Below are 22,699 nucleotides of genomic sequence, written 5' to 3' on the forward strand. Positions count from 1 at the left end.
GCTGAGAGCTAATCCCTTCAGACAGCATGCTCCCAGTTTGTCTGTGACTTATGCTGAATTCTCCCTCTTACATTTCATCTTTCTCAGTATGGTTTTGTATAAGTGAGTATAATCTTCACACAGTCTACAGGTGCACACAAATTATCAGTTGTCCAATTCCAATATAACCAAAGAAAACTCTCTTCTTTAGAGGTCCCTGTGACCACGGGAAGCCACTGATAAAGGTTGTATTTATTAATCTTCAAAAAATGGGCAGGAAGGGGAATGTGAGGCATTATGAGAAAGCCAGCCTCACCCTGATCCTCAGACTACCTACACAGCAAATACTCCTGGAAGTCATTTCCAGGCACATGAACGAGAAGAAGATGATTGGGAATTGCCAGCATGGATTTACAAAGTGCAAACTCCACCTAATTTGATAACTTTTTATGAGGAAACAGCTGATTTTGGGGATGAAGGACACCACTGGATGTAATTTACTTTGACTCTAATAAGGCTTCCAATGCCACCTCCCATAGCATCCTTGTACCAAATTGGACAAATATCAACTTCAGGGTGTCTGAAAATCTGTCAAGACAGCCAGACTTAAAGGTTTGTGGTCAACAGTTTAAAATCTAACCGGAAGCCAGTTAGAGAAGGCAATCTTCAGGAGATGATACTGGGCTAATACAGTTTAACATCATCATCAGTGACCTGAGAGCCAGGATGGAATGCACCCACATCAAGTCTGCAGGCGACATCAGCCTGGGAGGCCATGAAGTGGTCACAGTGTTGGAGAACAGAGGGTCCTCAACAAGCTAGAGGACTGAGCTGACAGGAATCTCATGACAGTGAACCGAGACAAATGTGAAGTCCTGCAAGTGGCACAGAATAACCCATGCAACAATACAGACTTGGTGTTAATGGGTTCGGGAACAACCTTGCAGAAAACTGTGCAGATCAACAACCTGAAGAGTCAGTAGTGGGCCCTTGTGGCAATGAAGGTCAACCACATACCAGGCTGCAGCACTGGGTCTGGCTGGGATGGAGTTAACTTTCTTCACAGCAGCCCAGTGGTGCTGTGCTTTGGGTGGCTAAACCAGTGTTGATAACACACTGGAGTTTTTGCTATTGCTGAAGAGTGCACACACAGAATCAAAGCTTTTTTCTCTTTTCCACCCTGTCCCCAACCCTGGCGAGCAGGCTGGGAGCAGACAAGAAGCTGAGAAGGGACATAGGCAGGACAACTGACCAAAGTTGACCAAAGGGATAGTCCATACCACAGGATGCCGTGCTCAGCAGTAAAAGCTCGGGGAAAGAAGGAGGAATGGTGGACATTTGTGTTTATGGTGTTTGTCTTAACCTTTGTTTGTCATAGTCTTTGGAGGGGTGGCTGTGGTGAAAGGTCTAGAGCACAAGTCTTATGAGGAAAAGCTGAGGGAACTGGGGTTGTTTAGCCTGGAGAAAAGGGGGTTCAGGGGAGACCTTACTGCTCTCTACAACTACCTGAAATGAGGTTGTAGCAAGGTGGGTGTCAGTCTCTTCTCCCAGGTAACAAGTGATAGGACAAGAGGAAATGGCCTCAAGTTGTGCCGGGGGAGGTTTAGTTTGGATATTAGGAAAAATTTCTTCACTGAAAGGATTGTTAAACACTGGAACAGGCTGCCCAGGGAACTGGTTGAGTCACCATCCCTGGAGGTATTTAAAAGACCTGTAGATGTGGCACTTAGGGACACGATTTAGCAGTGTTAGATTAACAGTTGGACTTGATGATCTTAAAGGGCTTTTCCAATCTAAATGATTCTATGATTCTTCCCACACAACCGTTATGCATGCTGATACTTTGCTTTCCAGGAAGCAGCCAAGCATCTGCCTCCCAATGGGAAGCAAGGAATTAATTCTTATTTTTGCTTTTCTTGTTTGTGTAAGCTTTCGCCTTCCCTGTTAAAATGTCATTATCGTGATCCACAAGTCTTCTCGCCTTCCTTCTATTTTCTGCTTATCCTGAGGGAGAGGAGTGATCAAGCAGCTGTGTAGCTGTTTGGGTTGACCCTGGCCAACAGCTACCACTGCTGCACTGGCAAAACTGCAATCAACAAGTCAAAAGAAGCGGTTATTCCCCAGCAGTCAGTATTCATGATGCTGTATCTGAGTACTGCGTACTGTTACCCCCCTCAGGACACAGTAAATGAGCTACTAATAAACTAGACAAAAACCAGTAGGTCACTTACTGGATGAGGGTGCTGGTGCACATGGCATAACAGGAAAAGCTACACGTAACGGGGTTTTTTAATCCTGGAAAGATTGGGGGGCGGGGGGGGGGGGGGGCGTTAGGCAACCAAGAAGCTGCAGCACAGGCAGTTTCACAGAGGTATAAGGGAGAGGCTGGGAACCAATCCCCATGGAAGAGGTTAAGCACTGGAACTAATTGCACATAGAGGAAGTACAAAAATCAGCCCTGGAGATCTTCAAGATTCAACTGGAAAGGCTCTGAGCAACCATATCTATTTTGATGTTAGCCTGGGTTTGAGCCAAGCGTTGAGCTAGTTGACCTCTAGAGGTTTCTTCCAACTTAAATTATTTTTTGATGTCAGTATAACAGAATATTTCTGTACTTTGACTACTGTACAGTAATGCCTTTGGGATATTCCTCCTATTAAACCAAATATGTAGCTTCATGACAGGCTCAAGCCGATTTAAGACTGGCTGCCAAAAGCTGTCCCACCTCCTCCCCATCACTGCTACTGATGTGGCCAGACTTCACTTCCTCCAACACACAGTATAACAAGTGTTAGCACCAACAGAAGCTCGTGTGCTGAAGAATTAAGCAGCTAAGGAATAGAGTAGGCCTGTCAACATCAACCTAAGATTGCTTAATGCTATCTTTACCTAATGTCCAAGTAAAAGACCATTTTTTTTTATAAACTTGCAAGTTTCTTTATAGAGTAGCAACAGTTCTCAGACTCTGAGCTACCATGCAAGTTCAATATCAGTATATTAATATAAACAGACAACAGTACAAAAATGATTTGTTATCGTGACACCCAAAGCATTTATAAACCAAATTAACACTTAATCTGTAAATACCTAATTATGCACTTAAGCACAAATAGGTGTCAAAAGTTTAAAGATTAGCTTTATGAATGAAATTACTGTCTTTTGCTTTGGGTTAGTATTTTTATTCAAACAATTTGAAGTATATACCCTGCATTCAACATCAATTTTAGAGCTATTAATATTACAACAGCATTTAATTTACATAATCTTGTGAAGTGGTCTGTTAAAAATTTGCCACATTTGACTAACCAAGCAGGTCAGTGTCAGGGCTAGTCACAGTATCAAAATTTACTTGTTTTGTAATACACTTTCTACTAAGTTCTTCTCAAGTCAGATATGCATGTTTCTCTACGGTGCTGGAATACACATGTACCAAATACCTAGAATTCTCATAAAGGGTCTCTCAGTAACATAACCACAAACACTCATAACAAGTACGAAAAAAAATTAAGTCATTTATTACAGAGTACCTAACATCAACAGTGAGTTCCTGGAAGATGCATTCCCCCATTTTATTTAATGCAAAATAGAAACAGCTGTGTTTGGTTTGGGTTTTTTCTTTAACTGCATGCTAAAATGCCTGCAGCTTGCCTAATAATCTCTGCAAAGTATGTAAAAAAATTACACCTTTCAGTCCCATACTAAAAGTAGAGTCATTATTTTTGCACTCCTGAATGCAGAGCTCAGACAGGTTTTCTGATGGATGCATTTGTAAAATTTCCTCCTTTATCTCAGTGTAAGTTGCCCATAAAGCAAAATGAGAACTAACTCTAGTTTAGAAAGTTTTAGACAGGAGCAAGCAGTGTTCAAGTGACAGCTGCATATAAAATGTCAGAGCTAGATGTACTGTCACAGACAAACCCTACCCAAATTTAGACAGACTTGATTGTATATTCCTCAATCATCTAGTAAAGGATGCTATTTATTGCCTAATACTTAAGAATGATACTTGACTTCAGCTTCACCACTGCCAATAATTTGAATAGACAGTCTTTATTGGCTCAGTCACTATTTATGTATAACATAAAAAGTATTAATAAAAAGACATGACAGTTCTGCTCTCACTAGAAAAACAGCAGTGTATCAGTTCTGAATTTGTAAGAATGGTGGGCATTTTTTGTTTGCTTAGTTTTAAATGCAAGTTTAAGTTAACTGTTAGGTCATCACTTTGACAAAAGAAAGTTTTAATAACTGATGAGTATTTTCATCTCTTGCACACTTTGTGTCCTTTACGCACTCCTCAGCAAAAAAAAAAAAAAACAGAGGGCAACACATCCTATGAAAAATCCAATTTTAAAACTTTTATTCTCATAGTTCAGTAGGAATATAACTTCAACTAAGTCTAATACTCTTACCACACCTGCCTGCCAGAAAGCAGATAGATCCTTATGCTTCATTATACAGACTGACAAAGTGTAGAAGCAAAGCATGTCCAACTTAATCAGCACAATTTAACACAAGAAATGGCAGAACCACGTTTTCCTCCATGGATTCTACTATAATCTGACGGGTCTTCTGCCTCAAAGTTTAGTAACCAGGCTCTACCTTCACATGTCAATACTTCCACAGCTAGTATTGGTGCCATCCAAAGCAGTCACTTACCTGGATCCAGCATGAGTTATGACAGCACTCAGTGAATTCATACCCAGCACCTAAACCCAGGCCTCTGACTACCCCTTCTGCACCATCCATGGCACAGTTAATCTGAAGCTCAGCTAATAAGAGAGACTTAATTTGTATTATAATTTTTCTCTCAAAGCCAACTTTCAAGTTTGGAAATAGAGGTAAAAATCAAAGCATCTTCATGTTCAAAAAACCAACCAAAACCAACATTTAACAGACCAACCTCACATATAGTACTCTGAAGAAACCGAATAGGGCTAGCAAAGCTCAAATAAATTTAAGGAACAGCTAAAGCAATATATGATTCTCCAAACTGCTATTTGGCCAGTTCCACAAGAACTTACTAAAAAATACAAAAAAGACAGACTTCATTGGACACGATCTTAAGGGTCTTTTCCAACCTAAAGGATTCTATGATCCTATGACTCACTATCATGAAATTGTAGCAAACATCATTTCAGACAGATTCAAAATATTCTTTTACTTTCCAAATGGAGCATGCCTGTGTTTAAAGAGAATTGAAATAAGTATTTTATAATTTGATTAAAAATAACAGGTCAGCAAAAAAATGTTACTTTAAACTACTCAGTGTCTCATGATTTATTATCCCACACACTGCCTACATAGCAAACATTCCAGAATTACAGATTTCTAGAACAAATGTTTTATGCACCCAAGCACAGAAACTGTTGTTTGTAAGTGCTGAGATCTTAATAGTAACATTTCTACCTTGTGAAGCATTTGCTAATTGCTTACTGGAGAAACTAATCAAATACAAACAAAATAAAACACAATGCAAACTTTAAGTTCAGAGTATCCCTTTTTGGAGGAAACCAACTGTCAAGTACAACAACTCCTAATAGCACAAATATACTCCTTGAAACACTAACACGGAAAAAAATGTAGACTAAATTTTTTGGGGAAAAAACTAGATTAAGAGAAGAGTTAGATAAAAACTGAAGATTAGAACAGGGCTGGCTTTGAAGTACCAAGTCAGACAAATGAACAAAACCCACAAACAAGTAGAATAGTTTTGTATGTTGACAGAAGAGAGCTCAAGTATAGACACAAGCAATTAACATAGAATGTTCAACGGATGCTTGTCAGATTTTCAGACTGTGAAAACAGGAGACATGCACCAGATTACCTTAAACATAGAGACACATGGGAAAGTTGAGATAAAACACATTGGCTCGTAGATTGGTGGATTCACCTACTGTAAAGTCCTTTCCCCACAACTCTCCAATCCAATCCTCTGTCAGATGTTATTCACAGCAGAAAGCACACGATGAATGATGCCTGTTCCTCAGCTGCCACTGGTCACAGCACAAGCTAAATGCCCAGTGACTTCTAGTGTTTCTGCTATGGGGCCAGTAATCTCTTACAAAAGCACACGGCAAGCAGATAACTTGGAATTATGACCTCTTAAATTTAATCACCTCATGACACATTAACAGACATGAGATTTAAATTAGAATTCAAGCTGCTAATCATTGTTACTGTATCCAAAATACATCAATGCTAGTACAAGAAACCCACAATGAAAACTTGCTGCTACACATCCACTAGACAGGTTGACCACTAAATAAAACATTTTCTGACACCAGAACCCACACCCTTCATCTCCCTGTTTGGTTTTGGTTTTTTTTTTTGTGTCTTGTGGCCTCACTCCCCTTGTTTGAAGCCACCCAGAAGTTACACTTCTTATCTACCACCACCTTGTATTCTTCTAATTTTTGGGCAGCTGTTACCACTGACAGGGTTTATGTTCCTTTTCCCGCTCCCAACTGTTTTCACACAGTCAACCAAAGGTTGACAGTACTCATTACTTACAAGGTGGCATTAGTCTTGGAATTTCCATAGCTACTGGGATTTGAATGTGCCAGGAAGCTTTGAATGTGTTAAGAAAGAAGCTGTGTGAATAATACCTGGAAGAAAATATTTCAGTAACTTAGCCATACAGCAATAGTGTAAACCCCAGATTACATCACTGGTTGAAACCACAGGAGTGACAGATTCTAAAATTATGACACTGACTCAGATAAAAGATCTGAGATAATTCTCAAAGTTTCAGTATCTGCATGCTGGCTTAGTTCTACAGAAGCAGCACCATTTAAACCTATAAGCCACTGTCACTTTTGTAAATTTTCTAACAAATCAAGAATTAATTACAACTAATTATTTCTTTCCTATGCCTTCAGTATTGCTCTTCATAGATATTTGAAATCCATAGGACACAACAAAATAATATATTATATATAAAACATCATTTAAGAAAACTGTTAATATAAAATGTTACCTCAAGAAGCAAACACATATTAACTCATGTTAGCATCCTGTGTGTTTATTCAGGCCTAGACCTCCAATAAACTGCTTTAAGTTTCTTAGATACCCAGGCTATTACTATAGTAAACACATAAGCAAGTGATAAAGACTGTATTAATTAGTTTAGTACTGAAACAAAGAAAAAGCAAGGGTTTATATTCAGTATAACCTCTGGAACTCAATGAATTCTAAAAAATAAAGCTTATGGTGAAACAAAGAGAGCACACACTCCATTTTGCAGACCTTAAGGTTAACTTTTATTCATATCTTTAGAAGTATGAATTGACTTTCCAGCTATTTCAAATTTTCTATTAGTGCTTAATATCTTTTTATGAAATCTTTTGGCTTTGAATTTGATGCATGTGATAAGCAGACACCATAGCAGAAATTTTATGTGCAGTTTTATGTACAACACACTTGAATGCATGCCGCTTTTGAATAAAAATATTTAGCTCTTCAAAATTGTTCTTATAGTTAATATTCCTCAACTGCTTCCAATTACTGGCTGTACAGCTACTGCTAGTAGGAACCCATTTATCAATATGTGTATCACTTACACCATAACCATATTGTGGACTCATTGCCTCGCTATAAAGGACCGTATCAGTACAAACCCAAGTGTCATATTTCAGAAACTGTGAAACGTTCAAAAGGAAATATGGTACCTTGGAATTGAATCTATTTTTAAAAGACGCATCTGTTGAGAATGTACAAGAGAACTCTTAAAAAACAGTATCATTGCCTTAGAGGGACAGTGCCATTGTACTTTGAAGCATTTTCTTCAGTTAAGATATAGGAGTAGCTTCCTTTAGGTGAGGTGCCAAACCCAGAGGGACCATGACAAGCCGAGACTGAAAAGTTTGGAAATAAACCTATTACCTATGCCAGAAATTAAATAAGGGAATGGATGCACATTTAAAAAGGAAAACCACGTAGTAATCATGCTAGCTGCTGGACGTATGCCACATCCCCAGTGGCTGAAAGATTTGTGGCTCCAGATTTACCTAACAGGTCAATTATGAAAGCAGCTTGGTCAGATTATCAGCTGACTACTGAAATGTATCAAAGGCCAGCCTCCACATTACTATCCTTTATAAGATCTGGGAACCTCCTCAAAATTTGAAGTCCAGAAACTCATTAGTGTTTCTGATGGAATTTCACTAATAGCAAATAACTGGTCTTATCTTCAAAATTAAAACAAAGATTTACATCTGTTACTTAAAAAAATTAAAGTGGTTATCTTCTTCAATATGTAGTAGTACACTCAGAAACAATCACTACCTAATTTGAAATCATCATATGAAAGAACACGATTAAAGACCTAGAACATGAGTTTGAGTGGATATTGTATATGACCACACTACATGACATAAGTGCCGAGTGCTCCAACAGAAAGAACCACCTCCTTTGCTCTTACAATGTTTACCAAGACAGTTACTGTCAAATTCCGCCAATAGAGTACAGCATGCCTCATTCAAACCTCCAAATATTTATCTAATGAACCTCCAGAAATCTGGAGTGCCCTGACATTTTTCTTGACAGTGTGGTTGGCCTTCATGGCCTTTTACTGTTCACTGAGCTATAAATATGCCGTGCAAAGATGTTATGTTCAGTGACTGAGATACTAGAGAGAGAACTTCTACTACTAAGCAGACTATCATTAATCACGAAGATACTTTACAAAAAGAATCACCACTGCAGAGGCAGAATAACTGCATGGAATTCACAACATATTTTCATCTCGGGCTCCACTTGCAATTCAGAACAACACTACTGCTATATTATCTACAATTGTGACAGATCCAACTGTCCCTGCTACCTCATATTACTGTGTAACTGTACAAAGAGTCAGGAAAAATCAGAAAGCAAAGTGTGTGTGCTCCTATCAAAGCAGGAAGAAGATCTCTCGCGTAAATCTCAACTGATTTTATTCAAAGTTCTACGTGTCATGTAACACCAAGGCATTATTTGCAAATAACATAAATGGGGTACTGTCAAAGTTTATACCAGGGCAAATGCAGTTATACTAAAAGTCAGCCCATTACTGTAAAAGTAGTACAATAAACTTTAGTTCACATAAATTCTCAGTCTTCATCCACACCTAACTTAACAGTTTTTCATCTTGTAGCTTGAGGACTAAGATCCACAAAAACAAGGAGGACAAGCATATTGATAGTTGACCTAAATTGACTACAAAAAGGCCTCCACCAAAAACTTGTAAGGATTTACAAACTCACACAGTTGAAATGTTAAATGAAAAGATCTAGCTATCCAGACTGATCTTTTTCAAAAGCAAACATTTTCAGAACTCTTATTTGTATTTGAACCAGGAAAGAAAATTCATGTGTACACTCAACCATGTTCTTGTGTTACATGCACTTTCCACAAAGCTACATACAAGCACAATATTATTTGTGATTAACAGTACTAAAAGAAAAAATCTGGCTTTTTTTATTGTTTAAACAAACTTTGTATTTAACTGGTCTCTAATTAAACTGAGAAACCTTTGAAGTATATGAAAATTTCAACCCATTCAAACATGCAGTTGCACCCAACAAGCCCAGAGCAAGGAATTAGATACCTACATAAATAGCAGCTTGTTAGGCCTTAAAAAAAGTATATTGTCAAAGCCCAATCTAATCGAACCCCAAAAGGTCCCATGTTCCAGAACAGCAGACAGAAAATAACCTAAGTAGTCTCCCATCTAGGAATTAAATGACAGCCTTTGCTAGCAAACACTGAGGCACTAAAGCATATTAGAAGGAATCCCTGTCAATGTCTTCAAGAGCTTTAGAAAGCATATAATGGTTTTGCCAAGAGTTTACCGGATTTATTAAGGATCAGTAACTGAATCTGCATACAGCTGAGAAAGACACTTTCAAAACATTTCAAGAAATATTTAATGCATCAGGAACACAAGACAACAATTAAATGACACTCAGCAGCTTATTTTCAGTCCACCCTTGTACAGTACATTGCTGGTAGATTCTGAAATCAACGAGCATTCAAAATAATATTTAATTAAATAAAAATCTATAAATACTCAAGACAATTGTTGTTTACTCTGAATTTTGTTATTGCAAAACATTTATCTCCAGTCATAGCAAGTTTTAAATTTGCATTCCAATACTACATTCACACTGCATGCTCTTTATAATATTAGTACAACTTTACTGTTTTAACTGGAGACTAATGGCTCCACTCTCTACTGTTTCGACACTGAGCTGGCAGTTATGTTTCTTGTCCACTACCATCCTGCATTTTTCACAAAGTGCTAGGTAGAAGAGGATTCTTCCTAGTTAAGCCTACAACCTATAAATTAGAATAGCATAAGGAAACGTAGGTCTGAGACTCCTTGGACTTTGAATGAAAACAAACTCCTACCTCCATTTTCTGATCAAATGCCTTAATCACCACGCTCCTTGAGAAAGACTGGCACTATCTCCTATTCCAGTAATGAGGTTTTGAAATAAGTGGGTTCTGAATAGGGTTTAACATGTCTACCAACTGGACCTTCCAAGTGAACACAATTTCGCATTATTCCTAACACTATTCTACAGTACACTGTGACACAGAAATGCAGAAATTGAAAGACTATTCTGCAACCATTTTCCCCTCCACCCACTGCCATGCATTTCCAGCAGGCTATCTGCATAAGGCATGTATCTCTTCTCCTCAGCATGCTTTTATTCAGGTCCTAACCACACCATTATGAAGTACCAGTTAAACTGTCCACTTCAGCAGCAAAGTCAGTCCAAACCGGACAGCCAATCTGGCTATTAAACCAGCACAAAACTGAATTAAGCATTTAGAAGTGCCAGGGAAGAGCAAAACTATTCAGTCAGATGCTGCAAGAGCACTCTCCTTCTGAGCAACACAGAGCTTCTAGAATGGCTCAACTGCTTATTAGACAACAGGCACTGCTATTTCCAGCATTCTGCTATGGATTTAGAAAGTAGGCAAGAACCTCTTGAGTTTTACTGGGAAATGTTAAAAAAAACCCCAGAGATTCAGAACCTCCTTACAATCATGATGGGTAACAACTCCTATTATGAGCTGAACAACTTAAACCAGCTTCATCCATGTAAAAAAACAAGTAGTTGTATGCAAGAAATTATTTTATCAACTTTGCAAAGGGAAGATGGCATACAGGTAGCCATTTGATGCCAACAGTATTTTCATTTCAAGAAACAGACCGTTTTAAATTCTAGAAGATATTAAAAATTATAAACCTGCTTCACAGCTTCAACAGGAATGTTCATTACAGTACATTGATTTCTTCTTTAAAAGTAATCTGTTTAGAGCAATGATTGTAAAGACTTCCTGTCCATTCTGGTTGCCTAGATATTGTTACATTTCACTAAAGATTTAATCAGGTACCTTTGCTAAGTGTATTACTCACTTCAAATGCAATACTACATTTCTCAAAAGCACACAAGAAAAAGTAATGAGGTCAAGTTTAATTCTAAATTGAAACACTGTATGTTTAAATGCTGTTGATTCCTTTAAATAAGTAGCTTTACAAAAAGTATTTTCTAATTTCAGTATCAATTTATATAGGTACATATAATACTGCAGTGCACATGCATCTCTAAATATAAATACATAGTGTCCATAGATATGTCAACACCTCTACTTGTTTTATTAAGTTGATCCCTAAACATACAAGAAATTGTGTTATTCAGAGCTTCAATGATCCTTTAATTACCAAAGCCAAGAAAGGAAAACAATTTATATGCCTATCATATGTTTAACAACAAATCTCTTACTTAAAGAATTGGTTCCTAAATGCTCAATGTCAATTACCCCCATCAGTCAAGATCCTGAAATAATAATATCGTGAAATTTTTAAAAATTACACAGAAATATGGTTTTTAAGGAAGGGACTAGCCATCAATTAAACCAAAATGAAGTGGAAAGTCAAAATTTGGCCTGATCAGATAACATTTTCAAATCGAGGAATAATGCACACGGGTATCTGTGATACTAGGTGATTGTTTGGCAATTTTGCTGGGACAGCATGAACAGACACATGAAACTATCTCCTGTTACATATTTAAGCTATAGATAATTCCAAAGACTTTGAAGCTGGCTCCACAGCTTTGTAAATTCTGAGGGCAAAGCCATGATGATGAGAAACATCTCCCAAATCCCCAACTCTTAACACTTCTTACAGCTACACTGTGAAAGGGTTATCAGCAGTCACAAACATGGATAATTAGTCTATGACATCATATCATTCCTTCATTTCCCATCCTGATTCTCATTAAGAAATATTATTTTGTCTTGTCTGCTCCTACTTAATGGACAAGGAGAACAAAATATGTTTAGCATTAAGAAATTAGTTCAAATCTTTTATTGCAAAAGCATACATTCCTAGTACAAGTGTCAGCAAAAAGTTTGGTTTTGTCTTAATTGTCTAATAAATTCCAGTATCTTAATTATCCTTCCACTCAGAAATGTCACTAAGTTGAGCCACTTCAAAAACTCTGCATTTTTCTGAATAGTGCACATAAAACTTTTTGCTCTCACAAGTTCAAAGTTCTGATTTTTCCAGCTGCTCTCTGTATACATTACTAATGTAAATACTTCTTGGATACAGAATCTCTCAGGTGAAACCAACTAAGTTCCACTTACAGCATAACAAAACAGTAATTTACCAAAGCCTAAAGTAACAGTAGGACATTGAGCAAAGAAGGCAATAAATAGAACAGCTGACCTCAGTAAAGCTGGACAATGACTAAGACTCAACCTCAGAATAGCAAGTATTCATCAATACAGTTCTCCTATGCACATCTTGGAAAAAAACTTAATAGCTAATTATCAAGTCAGTTCAGATCATTATTTCAGCGTTTCCATGGCAGAAATACTTCACACTTAACAGAACATCTTAAATATCTCTTTTCTACTTCCAGTTTTCTACCTCCACATTTGCAAGATAGCATATTACAGGAAACACTGCAGATATCCATCAAGCTCAGCGGCAAAACTGACTTCAGAATTTCATGCCCTCTGAAACTAGACTCATGGCTTGGTTTCAAAATATTTAGCCAGACTTTAGGATGTGCCAACTACTCAGTCCTTCCTTCTCAGAGGACCAAAACAACTAAAAGGTAAAATGTGGCAAAGGAACAATCCACTTCAGCAACATGATTATATAAATCAGCACAGCCTAACTCTTTATAGCACAAAGCCTGAGTTCAAGTTGTGCCAACAAAACTATGCAAGGAGCTATACTGTAAACTTTAGTTCTGAAGTGAGTTGAAAATAACTTCACAAACGGTTAGCTTAAATACACAATCATTTCAGTAATATAATCTATAGGACTGAAGTAAACTGCCATATCAGCACAGTGATGGCACAATAAACTGTGCTGCCAGAAAAAGTATGAAGAAACTAATTGAGACCGTGTATTACAGAACTTATGTGTAGTCTTGAGGCATCACTGATGCTGGGAGTGAACAGCTTACCAAAAAGAACCTTACCAGAGCTTTTTTGGTCTCTAATTCAGGGGTGGGGGGCACGAAGAGAAGCAGCATTACAATTGTTTTTAAAAGACAACTTGAAGGAAAATATTTTTTTAAGCTTAAAATGTTTTCTAACTCTTAAAATATTTAAAAAAAAAGCCTTAATGCCTGATGGAAAAGATAAGTTAAAGTAATTTTTATATATCCATAACTACACTTTTTAATCAAGAGACAAAAAAAGCAAAGTCACCATGAGTGGTATCATGACATACTACAAAACATGCAGTTTCTCTTTAGCCCTTTCTGAAACAACATGTACTGAAGTAAATTTTTTCCTAAGAATGTTAAAGAATTAAAATCATGATACAAACATAAATGGTGACTTTATAAAGAAACTTCCAAAATGAAGATTTAAAATAATAATGCAACAGATGACCTGAAATCACTAATTTGCATTGTAGTGAAGAAGTCTATACACACATTAAAGACCAATATGATGATGATGTAAATTATGACACTAACATTCAAATAGAAAGAGACATAAAAAACCCAAACTGTAATTATACAAACACAACGGTAACTGAATGGCTGTGTTTTCTGTACATCCATGAGCCTCCTTTCACAAAAGCAAGGGTGATTATTACACTATGGGAATGTAGTAATTTTGACTTTGTTCTTTGAAATTATTGTTATATTTAGTACAAAGGGTTGAGGATTTCATTGACTTAACTACAAAGTCAGATATAAAAGTCCACATAAATAACATCCTGATTGCCAGAGTCCGATTGTACAATATAAAAATGCAAGAGAGCTCCTAGTTCAGCACTCTAGCTAAATCTAAGCAGACAAGCAGAAAGTCGGGGGAGGGGGAGAAGGCGAGACAAACAAGACCTACAAGCAAAAAAAAAACCCCCAAACTTTAAACACTTCTTTTAGGTATCATAAAGGGCTTTTAAATAAGAGGTGAACTTTGTAAATATCTATAGATAGTTGTCTCCGAAGGTGAGACAGGAAATATTTTGTCAAAAATGTTTTAGACTAGGCTGGCATAACTTACAAAAATGAGGTCAACATCTCTGAAATGTGCAACACTTGTTTGTGAGAATAAGGCTTTTTCGAGAAGTTCAGACTTCTGAAGTCCTTTTTATCTGCAAGTGTGGAGAAAGAAAATACTCTGGAGAAAAGGCAAGACAAGTAATGGTACAAACAGCATATATTTTTTTTTATTCCAGTGTGCAGTCAGGTCTGCAGAAAGGCAGGTATTGCCAAGGACTGCAAAGATCATGCTGTTGAAAAGATGAGTATGCAGTGGGAGTCAGCTGACTGAGCAGACAGAAAGATGCAGGTCTGTAACAAAAAAAAACAAAAACAAAAACAAAACAAAACAAAAAAACAGCCAGAAAAGGATGCCTGAGATTTGAAGATTTAGAAGAACAACTTAATAGAATTGTTCTGGTTACTGCCTTAGGGAACAGGAAGAACTGCAGTGAAAAAGACTAACAGCAGTACTCTGTCTTAAGTTAAAACACAGGCATCTTTAGGAATGCGACATGCCAGTGTTCCAGTATGAATCACAAGGATCTATTCAGGAATGGAAAAGTGGCTCTGCTGATCAGGAGTACAAAGGTATCCACTGAACTTAAATCTACAAACATGATTTTCCAGAAAGAAGACAGATAATTACAGTTGTTCAGATATATGGTCTGTGACCTCCTAGATCCCAGGATCTACCCCTGAAGAATGTTTAAGACATATCTATTGCCTTTTTCATTCATACCTGAACACTGTATTTGCTATATTAGGTGAAGAATGTGATAATCCACAAGACAAAGCGCTAATCCTATAAACTCATGCTGCCAGTTTGAATGTATTCATAAAACTTGATGCGTTAACCTCATACCAGAAGGCTTTCTACTAAATGAGGTACTGCCTGTTCTCCTGCAGTTGGCGTAAGTTCAGTCTTATGTGCTTTAGCTAATTCAACAGAAACGTACTTGCAAATCCACACCTGATCTGGATCACATGTATATTAATGCAGCACACAGATCACTCACACAGAACCACCATCTCCCAACATGAGTAGAACTACATTCATTCTGCAAGCATCACTGGAATTTTTATTTGTTGAACGCTAAAAGTTAAGATGAGGAACCACGGAAAAGAAAAACAACTCAGGTCTACTGCTTTCTCTACTTGGAAGCCAGCCAAAATATACACTGCTTTTGAAAAATCTTGTTCACATTAAGTATATGAGATTATCTATAAGAAACAACAGCAACAAAAATACAATAAAACAAAGTACTACTTCAAACAATTAGGAAACAGAAGTTTAGGAACCATCAACCTGACACAGAAATATTAAAGTGCTTAAGTACGTTTGTATGTTACATTTTTAGTATTGGACAATATACTAGACAGCACTTGCATTTTTTGTTGAGTTCCTATGAAATGTAAATATTTCTTTGTCAACCATTGATTGAAAATAATTTTAAATGAAAGAAGGTCATTTATTTAATGATTTGAAAAAATAAATCACCTAATTCCATGTATAAACAAGCATTTTTCCATTTGGCTTACAAACTATATGCTCAAATTCAGCTTACTTCTAATAATGAGGATGGTTCTCAAATTTTCCAGAAAAGGTTCTCCTGCTGTTGGGATAGCACACTGAACTGCATAGAATTACAAGGTTAAAATATTGTTATACATGGATAATGTTCAGAATCCAGTATTTTTGTTCCAAATGACCTGCAGTCAAATTTGTACAAAATGATGCACCAATTTACAGATTGAAATCTGTATTTACAGAATGAAATAAATTAGATAACCCAGGCCAACAGTATTTTGCACAGTTTAAATGTGTCTGCTTCTTCCTAGAAACAGGACAACAAAATCTAAATCTAACATGGAGCAGTGATATTGTTCACAAAGTCATGGTTTAGGTAGAGCAATGTCACATCTCTCCTGTAATTATATCACTGCAATTTCCTGGTTTAGAAAAACCTTTTGAAAAGCATATAATGGAATAAATTAAATTTAAAGGCTAGAAATAGACTGATTTTATAAACACATCTTCCTTCAATTGAGCATCCTAGCTCAAGCTTCAATAGGATTCTCTAATCACCACACAAAAGTATAGCTTTTGTAGATGTTGGAATAAATCTGTCTGATTGGGTCAACAGCTGTACAGCTACATGCTCTTTTTCTATGTAAGCAAGGTATTTTAGATGCCTCTCACACATTGTATTTTCCTGGCAGCAGACCACAATTTGTACTTTTCCTTTTATTTCGGTATCTTTTTAGCAGAACAAGCCCATAAATAGATGTAGGAGTACAACCGAGCAGATGATAAACTATGACATATGGGCTGAACAAGCAATTGGGAAAGTGAGCGATGAGAAGAAAGTGACTCTAGTGGAAGTAACTTTAAATAGTTTCACCATCAGATAAAGCATTCACATAACATTTAAGACATCTGACACAGTTGCAAGGAAACAGAAAAACTTTCATAGTGAAATACACAAACGCATCCATGGGTGTATATGCAAAACCTCGTTCTGAGTTCAGTAAACATTTAGGCAATTTTTGTTTAAACAATGATTCAAACACTAGTCCTAACAAGTCACCCTGCTAGTTTTAACCCCTCTTTTTAATAGGGGAGGGGGAAATATTGAACACATGTAAAAAAAATTAGAAAACACATGTATTTGAGCCATTGTTCCATATCCTACGATTTCAAGAGATTTCAGCAGAAAAACATACTTTCCTGAAAAGCTTTTCTGTATTAGATACATAGAATTTATAAAATTTAAAAATAAAAGCTTGTAACACAGGACTTTATGCATAAGAGCACTAAACAACTGAAAACAGTGACAAAATTCATTCTCAAGTTTAAAGCATCTTTCTACAGATGTGGGCTTGACCTGTATCCACAGAATACGGTGGAAGCTATGAAGGTGACTACCAGACTACATGTTCCATACAGAAGAGGAAAATACTGAAAAATCATTTTAAATGCCTTGCCAGAAGACATACAAAGCATTACTTTGCCACCTCTGAAAAAGTCAGTAACATCTTCTGCAGTATTGCTATTGATCGCATACAGGATAACCTTTCCACGAACAATGTGAGGATTCCAAAGGTTTGCAGGACTAGACAACGTACCAGCCAAAAGCCTAACACTTTCTGGAAAACAAATCAAAAAGAAAAGCTTTAAATGTTTCTCTCACAAGCAAAATTTTAACTCTATAAACGCATTTTAGGATGATTTTTCCATACTAGGTTTGTTTCATCTCATCTACACATGAAAGCGCTTCAGTCTCCCGTACCCTTCTGGAGCTATTTTAGAGTTTAGCAACAGAAAGACGTTATTTAAGAGGTCTACTACAATGTAGTGAACAGAGCACTGTAGACTAGCAATCTAGAAAAATCAATGTCGACGGGAGTGACAAATTGGGCAGTCGTTTAAAAAGTTTGCCTGAAACTGTACCTCTGGGAGGGGAAGAGCAGCACGAGAAAAACTGCCACTCAACAGCTACTTAACTCCGGATTAGAAGGTTTATACGGCATATACTGGAAAACTCCCACAACATTAATACAATGCAAATCTCGCAGCATTCAGCTGTCCGCAAGCTGTACGGTAATTTTAGTCTTGCACAAAGGTATTTCCAATTAAAATCCTCGCTTTTTTTCTTGTAATTTTTAAAAATCTTACTTATCTTTACACACAAACATATCACTTAAAATATACAAAAAAGCTAGCTTCAAGCACTTGTGCGAAGAACTCAAGAACACAATAGCATATTATATGAGTCACTAGATTATACATTTAGAACCCCCATCAAGGTTGTACTTCCCATTGTAAAATTTCTGCAACATAAGCAACTTCCACAAAAATAAAACGATGCAAAAAATTTAAATGATGCTTTGTTTTGTGTTCCTTTGATGCTTTCTGTGCCTTATTCTTACAGCAAAAGTTTGGGAGATGTTCGGCTCCACAAGAAACATTAAGAACAAACATCCTCCAACCTAAAATTCCCTTCCTCTGAGCAGAGGTACACAGAATCTACGTCAAAAGTTTAAGATGTTATCCTCTCCATACGGAAGTTAGGGCCCGCTCTAAAGAAGGGCCCCGGGACACATTACGAGGTGCCGTTACCCAGGACGGCCCTGCCACCAACCCCAACAGAAGCCGAGGCGCTCACCTGACTGGGCGGGCTGCTCTGCCTCCCCTCACCCCGAAAACTTCTGAGGGGCCGTAAGCACCCTCCCCACTACGGCAGCACAGCGGTGCCTCTGTCCCGTTACCCGAGGAAAGCCTCCCACCGCCCAGCCGCCCTCCTCGCCCGAGAAGCGGGGCCCTCTCCTCAGCCATCCTCCAGTGCCACACTGGCTGCGAGCTGGCTCGGCGGGCACCTGCCCCGCCCTCGCCTCGGCAGGGGCCCTTACCTCAGGGCTGCGCGGCGAGCGGGCACCTCACCCCACGGCTTTGGCGGCGGGGGGGGGGGGGGGCTACCTCAGGGGCACCCTCACCTCACGGGAGCTCTTACCTAAGAGGAGCAGCTTGACCTCCCTGGCCGCCTTCTCGCCATCCTCCCTCAGGTTCCTGTCGATCATCTTGCTCCTCTCCACCGCTGCCTTGTCCTCGGCGCTCAGCGTGCAGCCCATTTTGGGAAGGGGGTTGTTTTACTTCGCCGGGAGAAGAGAATCAAGGGAGCGGCGGGGTTTCGCGGGGCTGAAGAGGGAGGGGGAGTGAGTGCCTTCCCCGCTCTCTTTCGCCTTCCCCCCCTCCCTCACCTGAAACGCAACGCCGGCGCCGAGTTTACCTCACACGCAAGCAAGCGGAGAGGAAGAACGCGGCGGGGGGGACACGAGGGCGAGGGAGGCTTGCCTGAAGCCGTCCCCAGGGGGACGCGGAAAGGGAGACGGCGGAGCGCTGCTGACGGAGGCTGCTGCTCCCGCCGCCGCGGCCCTCGCGCTCCCGCGGCACCGGCACCGGCACCGCCCTCTCCGGAGGCGCTCTGTCGCGCGCAACCGCCCACACGGCGGCGCGGGATAGCGGGGAGGGGGGAGGATGGAGGCGGGGGCGAGCGCGTGCACGGCGGGAAGGGCCGGGCGGCGCGGCTGCGCATGCGCACGGCACCCGCGAGCCGTAGCGCGGGACGCGAATGAGGTTAAAAACGGGCGCGGGAGGAGGGCGGCGGCTGTGTGACGTCATCGCGCGCGAGCGCCGGGCACCTGCGCGTGGCGCTGGGGGAAACCGCCGCGAGCTCGAGTTTAAACGGGTCTGAGCGGGAGGGGCCGAGGGAGGCAGGGCGGCTCCAGAGGCTGAGGCCGCCTAGGGCAGGGCAGGAGCGGGTGGAGGAGCCCCCTCTCCTCAGTGACGGCCCCGCCTGGGGGCCGCTTCCGTCGCTGTTGGCTCCCGGCGTGCCCGCCCGGCTGCCTTGCGCTCGCTTCCCCGCCGACAAAGCGCCTCGGGGTCCAGCCGCCACTGGCGCTGGGTGCCCGTGGGCTGCGGGGCGACCGTCCCCTCAGGAAGGGGAGGCCGGGAGGGGGTCTGGGGCAGCAGCGGGGCTTTCTACTCTTGAGACTCACCGGTCAGCAGCATTTTTCCCTCACGAAAAGAAAGCCAAACGAAACGATCCCACCCCACGGCTCTGAACTGCTCAGTCAACTTTCTCCTCGTGTGCCTGGCGTACTTGTCGGAGTTCAAGTGTAGGGCTGTCTGGATATCCACATCCTACCGAGGGGTTGTTCTGTTGCTTGTTTTGTTCTTTAATATAAAACCCGGAAGAAAACTCGATGCAGTGTTTCCAACTCTTTCCCCACCGTGCACACGTTGAGCTGTTTGGATTACAAAAGATCCTATTACCTTATAATAGGATCACAGAAGAATTCGGATTGGAAGGGACCGCGGGAGATCATCCGGTCCAACCGCCTGCTGAGAGCAGGGTCAGCTGAGCTGCGACTTTGTATCCACCCCACCCCCCGCCAATTTGTGAGCGCAGTTTGAAATAAAGTAGATTTCACAGAATTTCTTAGCTGAAACAGCCTGCCCATGAGATGAAACTCTGAATCTCAGGAAAAGTTTCAGTCAAAACATAAGACTCAAGAGTCTACAAGGCAAATCTGTTAAAGTTCATCTTCCCCAGTGAGTCCTTAGGATTTTTTGTTTCTATAGGATCTCAAGAATTTCTTCCCCCAGAATGAGCTCGAAAAGAGCAGAATTTTACAGTACAGGAGGTGTTTTAGCATTAGAGTACAAAGACTTTAAGTCACATTCAGCTATTACTCGGTAATTTAAAAGTTTTTTCCTGTAATACTTGAAGGAAAAGTGTATTGCATGTTCAATTTTTATTGGATGTGTTGGATTTTCTTCTTTAAACGGGTCTTTGAATGCTGACGCTGAATAAACCATAAGTAATGGTCTAAAATGAAGTAGATAACGCTCAATTAAACGGTGACTTAAATAATTTAAACATTTTCTGGTTGGCAAGCATGCACTCAACTTTAGCAAAATACGGTATAAATTCCTTCCTTAAAGAAACCCTGAACAACATTAACTCTTAAGACTTCATAAGACCTCTGAGACATTTTATTTGGCCATCTTCATTGTGCTACTGCTATGGAGAATGGCTGGACACCTGAGAAGTGTGACTTGCTTCTTTGCCACCAGCGATTTTTCCTCCTGAGTGGTTCATGCATGCAGTCCATTTTGTGTTCTCTTGTGCTGACTTCCACACTGGTACCATGGGATAAGAGTTTTTACAAAACAGTTCAGCTCACATATGGGAACCTAGACTTGTTTTAGGGTTCCTGGCATCTCCTGTGACAAAGTGGCACAGGTAGTGATGTAGACTGTTGCTCAGGAAAGAATGGAGTGAGGCGAGAGGAAAATTAATAAGCTTAAGGATAGTTTTCTGCTTTGGCAATAAAGAATAAAGACTGATTTCTGAGATAAACAACACGTGGTTTGAATATTGGCAAGTGAAAGTGTGCAGATTAAGGGATAAGAAAGTAGTAAACAGAGATTACTGTAGATAGAAAGATGTGATAATGAGGGAGGTAGATATTATAAGGATGGAGGTAATACAAGTAGGACACCCCAACTTTGGATGGATTTTGTTTCATTTAATCATGTGCCTAGCACACATTTTTATACTTTTGACTAAGATTGTCTGCTACAGTTCTGTCTGTGCCCTTTTGCCTTTCTAACACTGTCATTACACCCATGGATATAAAGAGTGAAATAGGCCCCAGTTCCTTTTTTTTTTTTATGACCCTGTAGCACGAAAACAGATCTGTATAGTATCTGCTTTTTTACACATTTAGATAGTCTTAAATACAAAAAGATTTAATTCTCCTTTTAGTTCTATTTATCTTAAAAACACTTTATTTCCTAATTAGGGACTCTTCTACTACCTTTTTCCTGTTACAGTCCTGTCGATAAGGTGTACCTTTATGTACATGACCAACATTACCAAAAACAGGGCTACTTCTGAAGATCTGCTTACATATGTTTTCTCTGACATGCATGTTACTTGTGTTGAAATTTGAAGCAAATTTGTATTGATTTTTAATTTTACAGGAGTAGAAGAAATACTCATTACTGTTTACATATGATTCACCAATATTATTTCCTTATGTAGTCTCTTTGAAATAAAAGAACCTCTCAACTGTGTTCACCAATGTCAGCTGTTTAGTTCTACTTATGGAATAATGACCCAGGTGATAACTTACTATGTTCTAGAGTTACTTCACATCAATAGAAGCTCTCAGGACCACGGAATAACACATACCCTTTTTACAGTGCCCCAGATGGTTGAAGAATGATTGTGCTAACTCTTGTGGCCAGGAAACTCCCAATATTCAGAACCAAGTTTGTCAGTGCAGTGCTTTACAACAAATAATGTCTTACATGATAAGTTGTAGAGCAGTGGAGGCCTGCATCTATATCTGAAGCTGGTACAGATCTGTACATGATATCTTATACTTTAAAATACTCTACTGCATTATCAAAGAAACTATAGTTAAATATTTAAATATAGTCTGTATTTGGGAGTACACCATCCATCAGTTTTATTCCAAAATGTCAGGAATGTGTTTGCTCTAACGCATTGATTAGAGTTGCTTCAGAGCAGTATGGTTATATGAGATAGTGTATTTCATCCCTACAGTTAGAATTATACAGCTTTTCCCTTCATCTGACAAGTCGGGAGATTGCTCAGAAGCTCTGTGTGTGTGTTTTG

The 22,699-nt window shown here is 39.4% G+C and overlaps 1 protein-coding gene across 3 annotated transcripts in view; it reads right to left on the minus strand.

Annotated features, from left to right (window-relative positions):
• The window catches only part of GNAI1 (G protein subunit alpha i1), a 37,182-nt gene extending 17,120 nt beyond the window's left edge, over positions 1-20,062 (minus strand). The window contains exons 1-2 of one of the 3 annotated variants that reach the window (XM_074869873.1): positions 20,046-20,062; positions 19,001-19,185 (exon numbers count right to left, since the gene is read on the minus strand). In XM_074869873.1, coding sequence (XP_074725974.1) covers positions 19,001-19,118 — 118 coding nt within the window. In that variant the 5' untranslated portion in view covers positions 19,119-19,185; positions 20,046-20,062. Of the gene's footprint in view, positions 1-19,000; positions 19,496-20,045 lie in introns of those variants that run through there. The other 2 variants (XM_074869872.1, XM_074869874.1) reach the window with 2 other exon arrangements.
• Between the last annotated feature and the right edge of the window lie 2,637 nt (positions 20,063-22,699).

The sequence above is a fragment of the Strix uralensis genome, chromosome 5 (genome assembly GCF_047716275.1).
Source record: "Strix uralensis isolate ZFMK-TIS-50842 chromosome 5, bStrUra1, whole genome shotgun sequence".
NCBI classification, from domain to species: Eukaryota; Metazoa; Chordata; class Aves; order Strigiformes; family Strigidae; genus Strix; species Strix uralensis.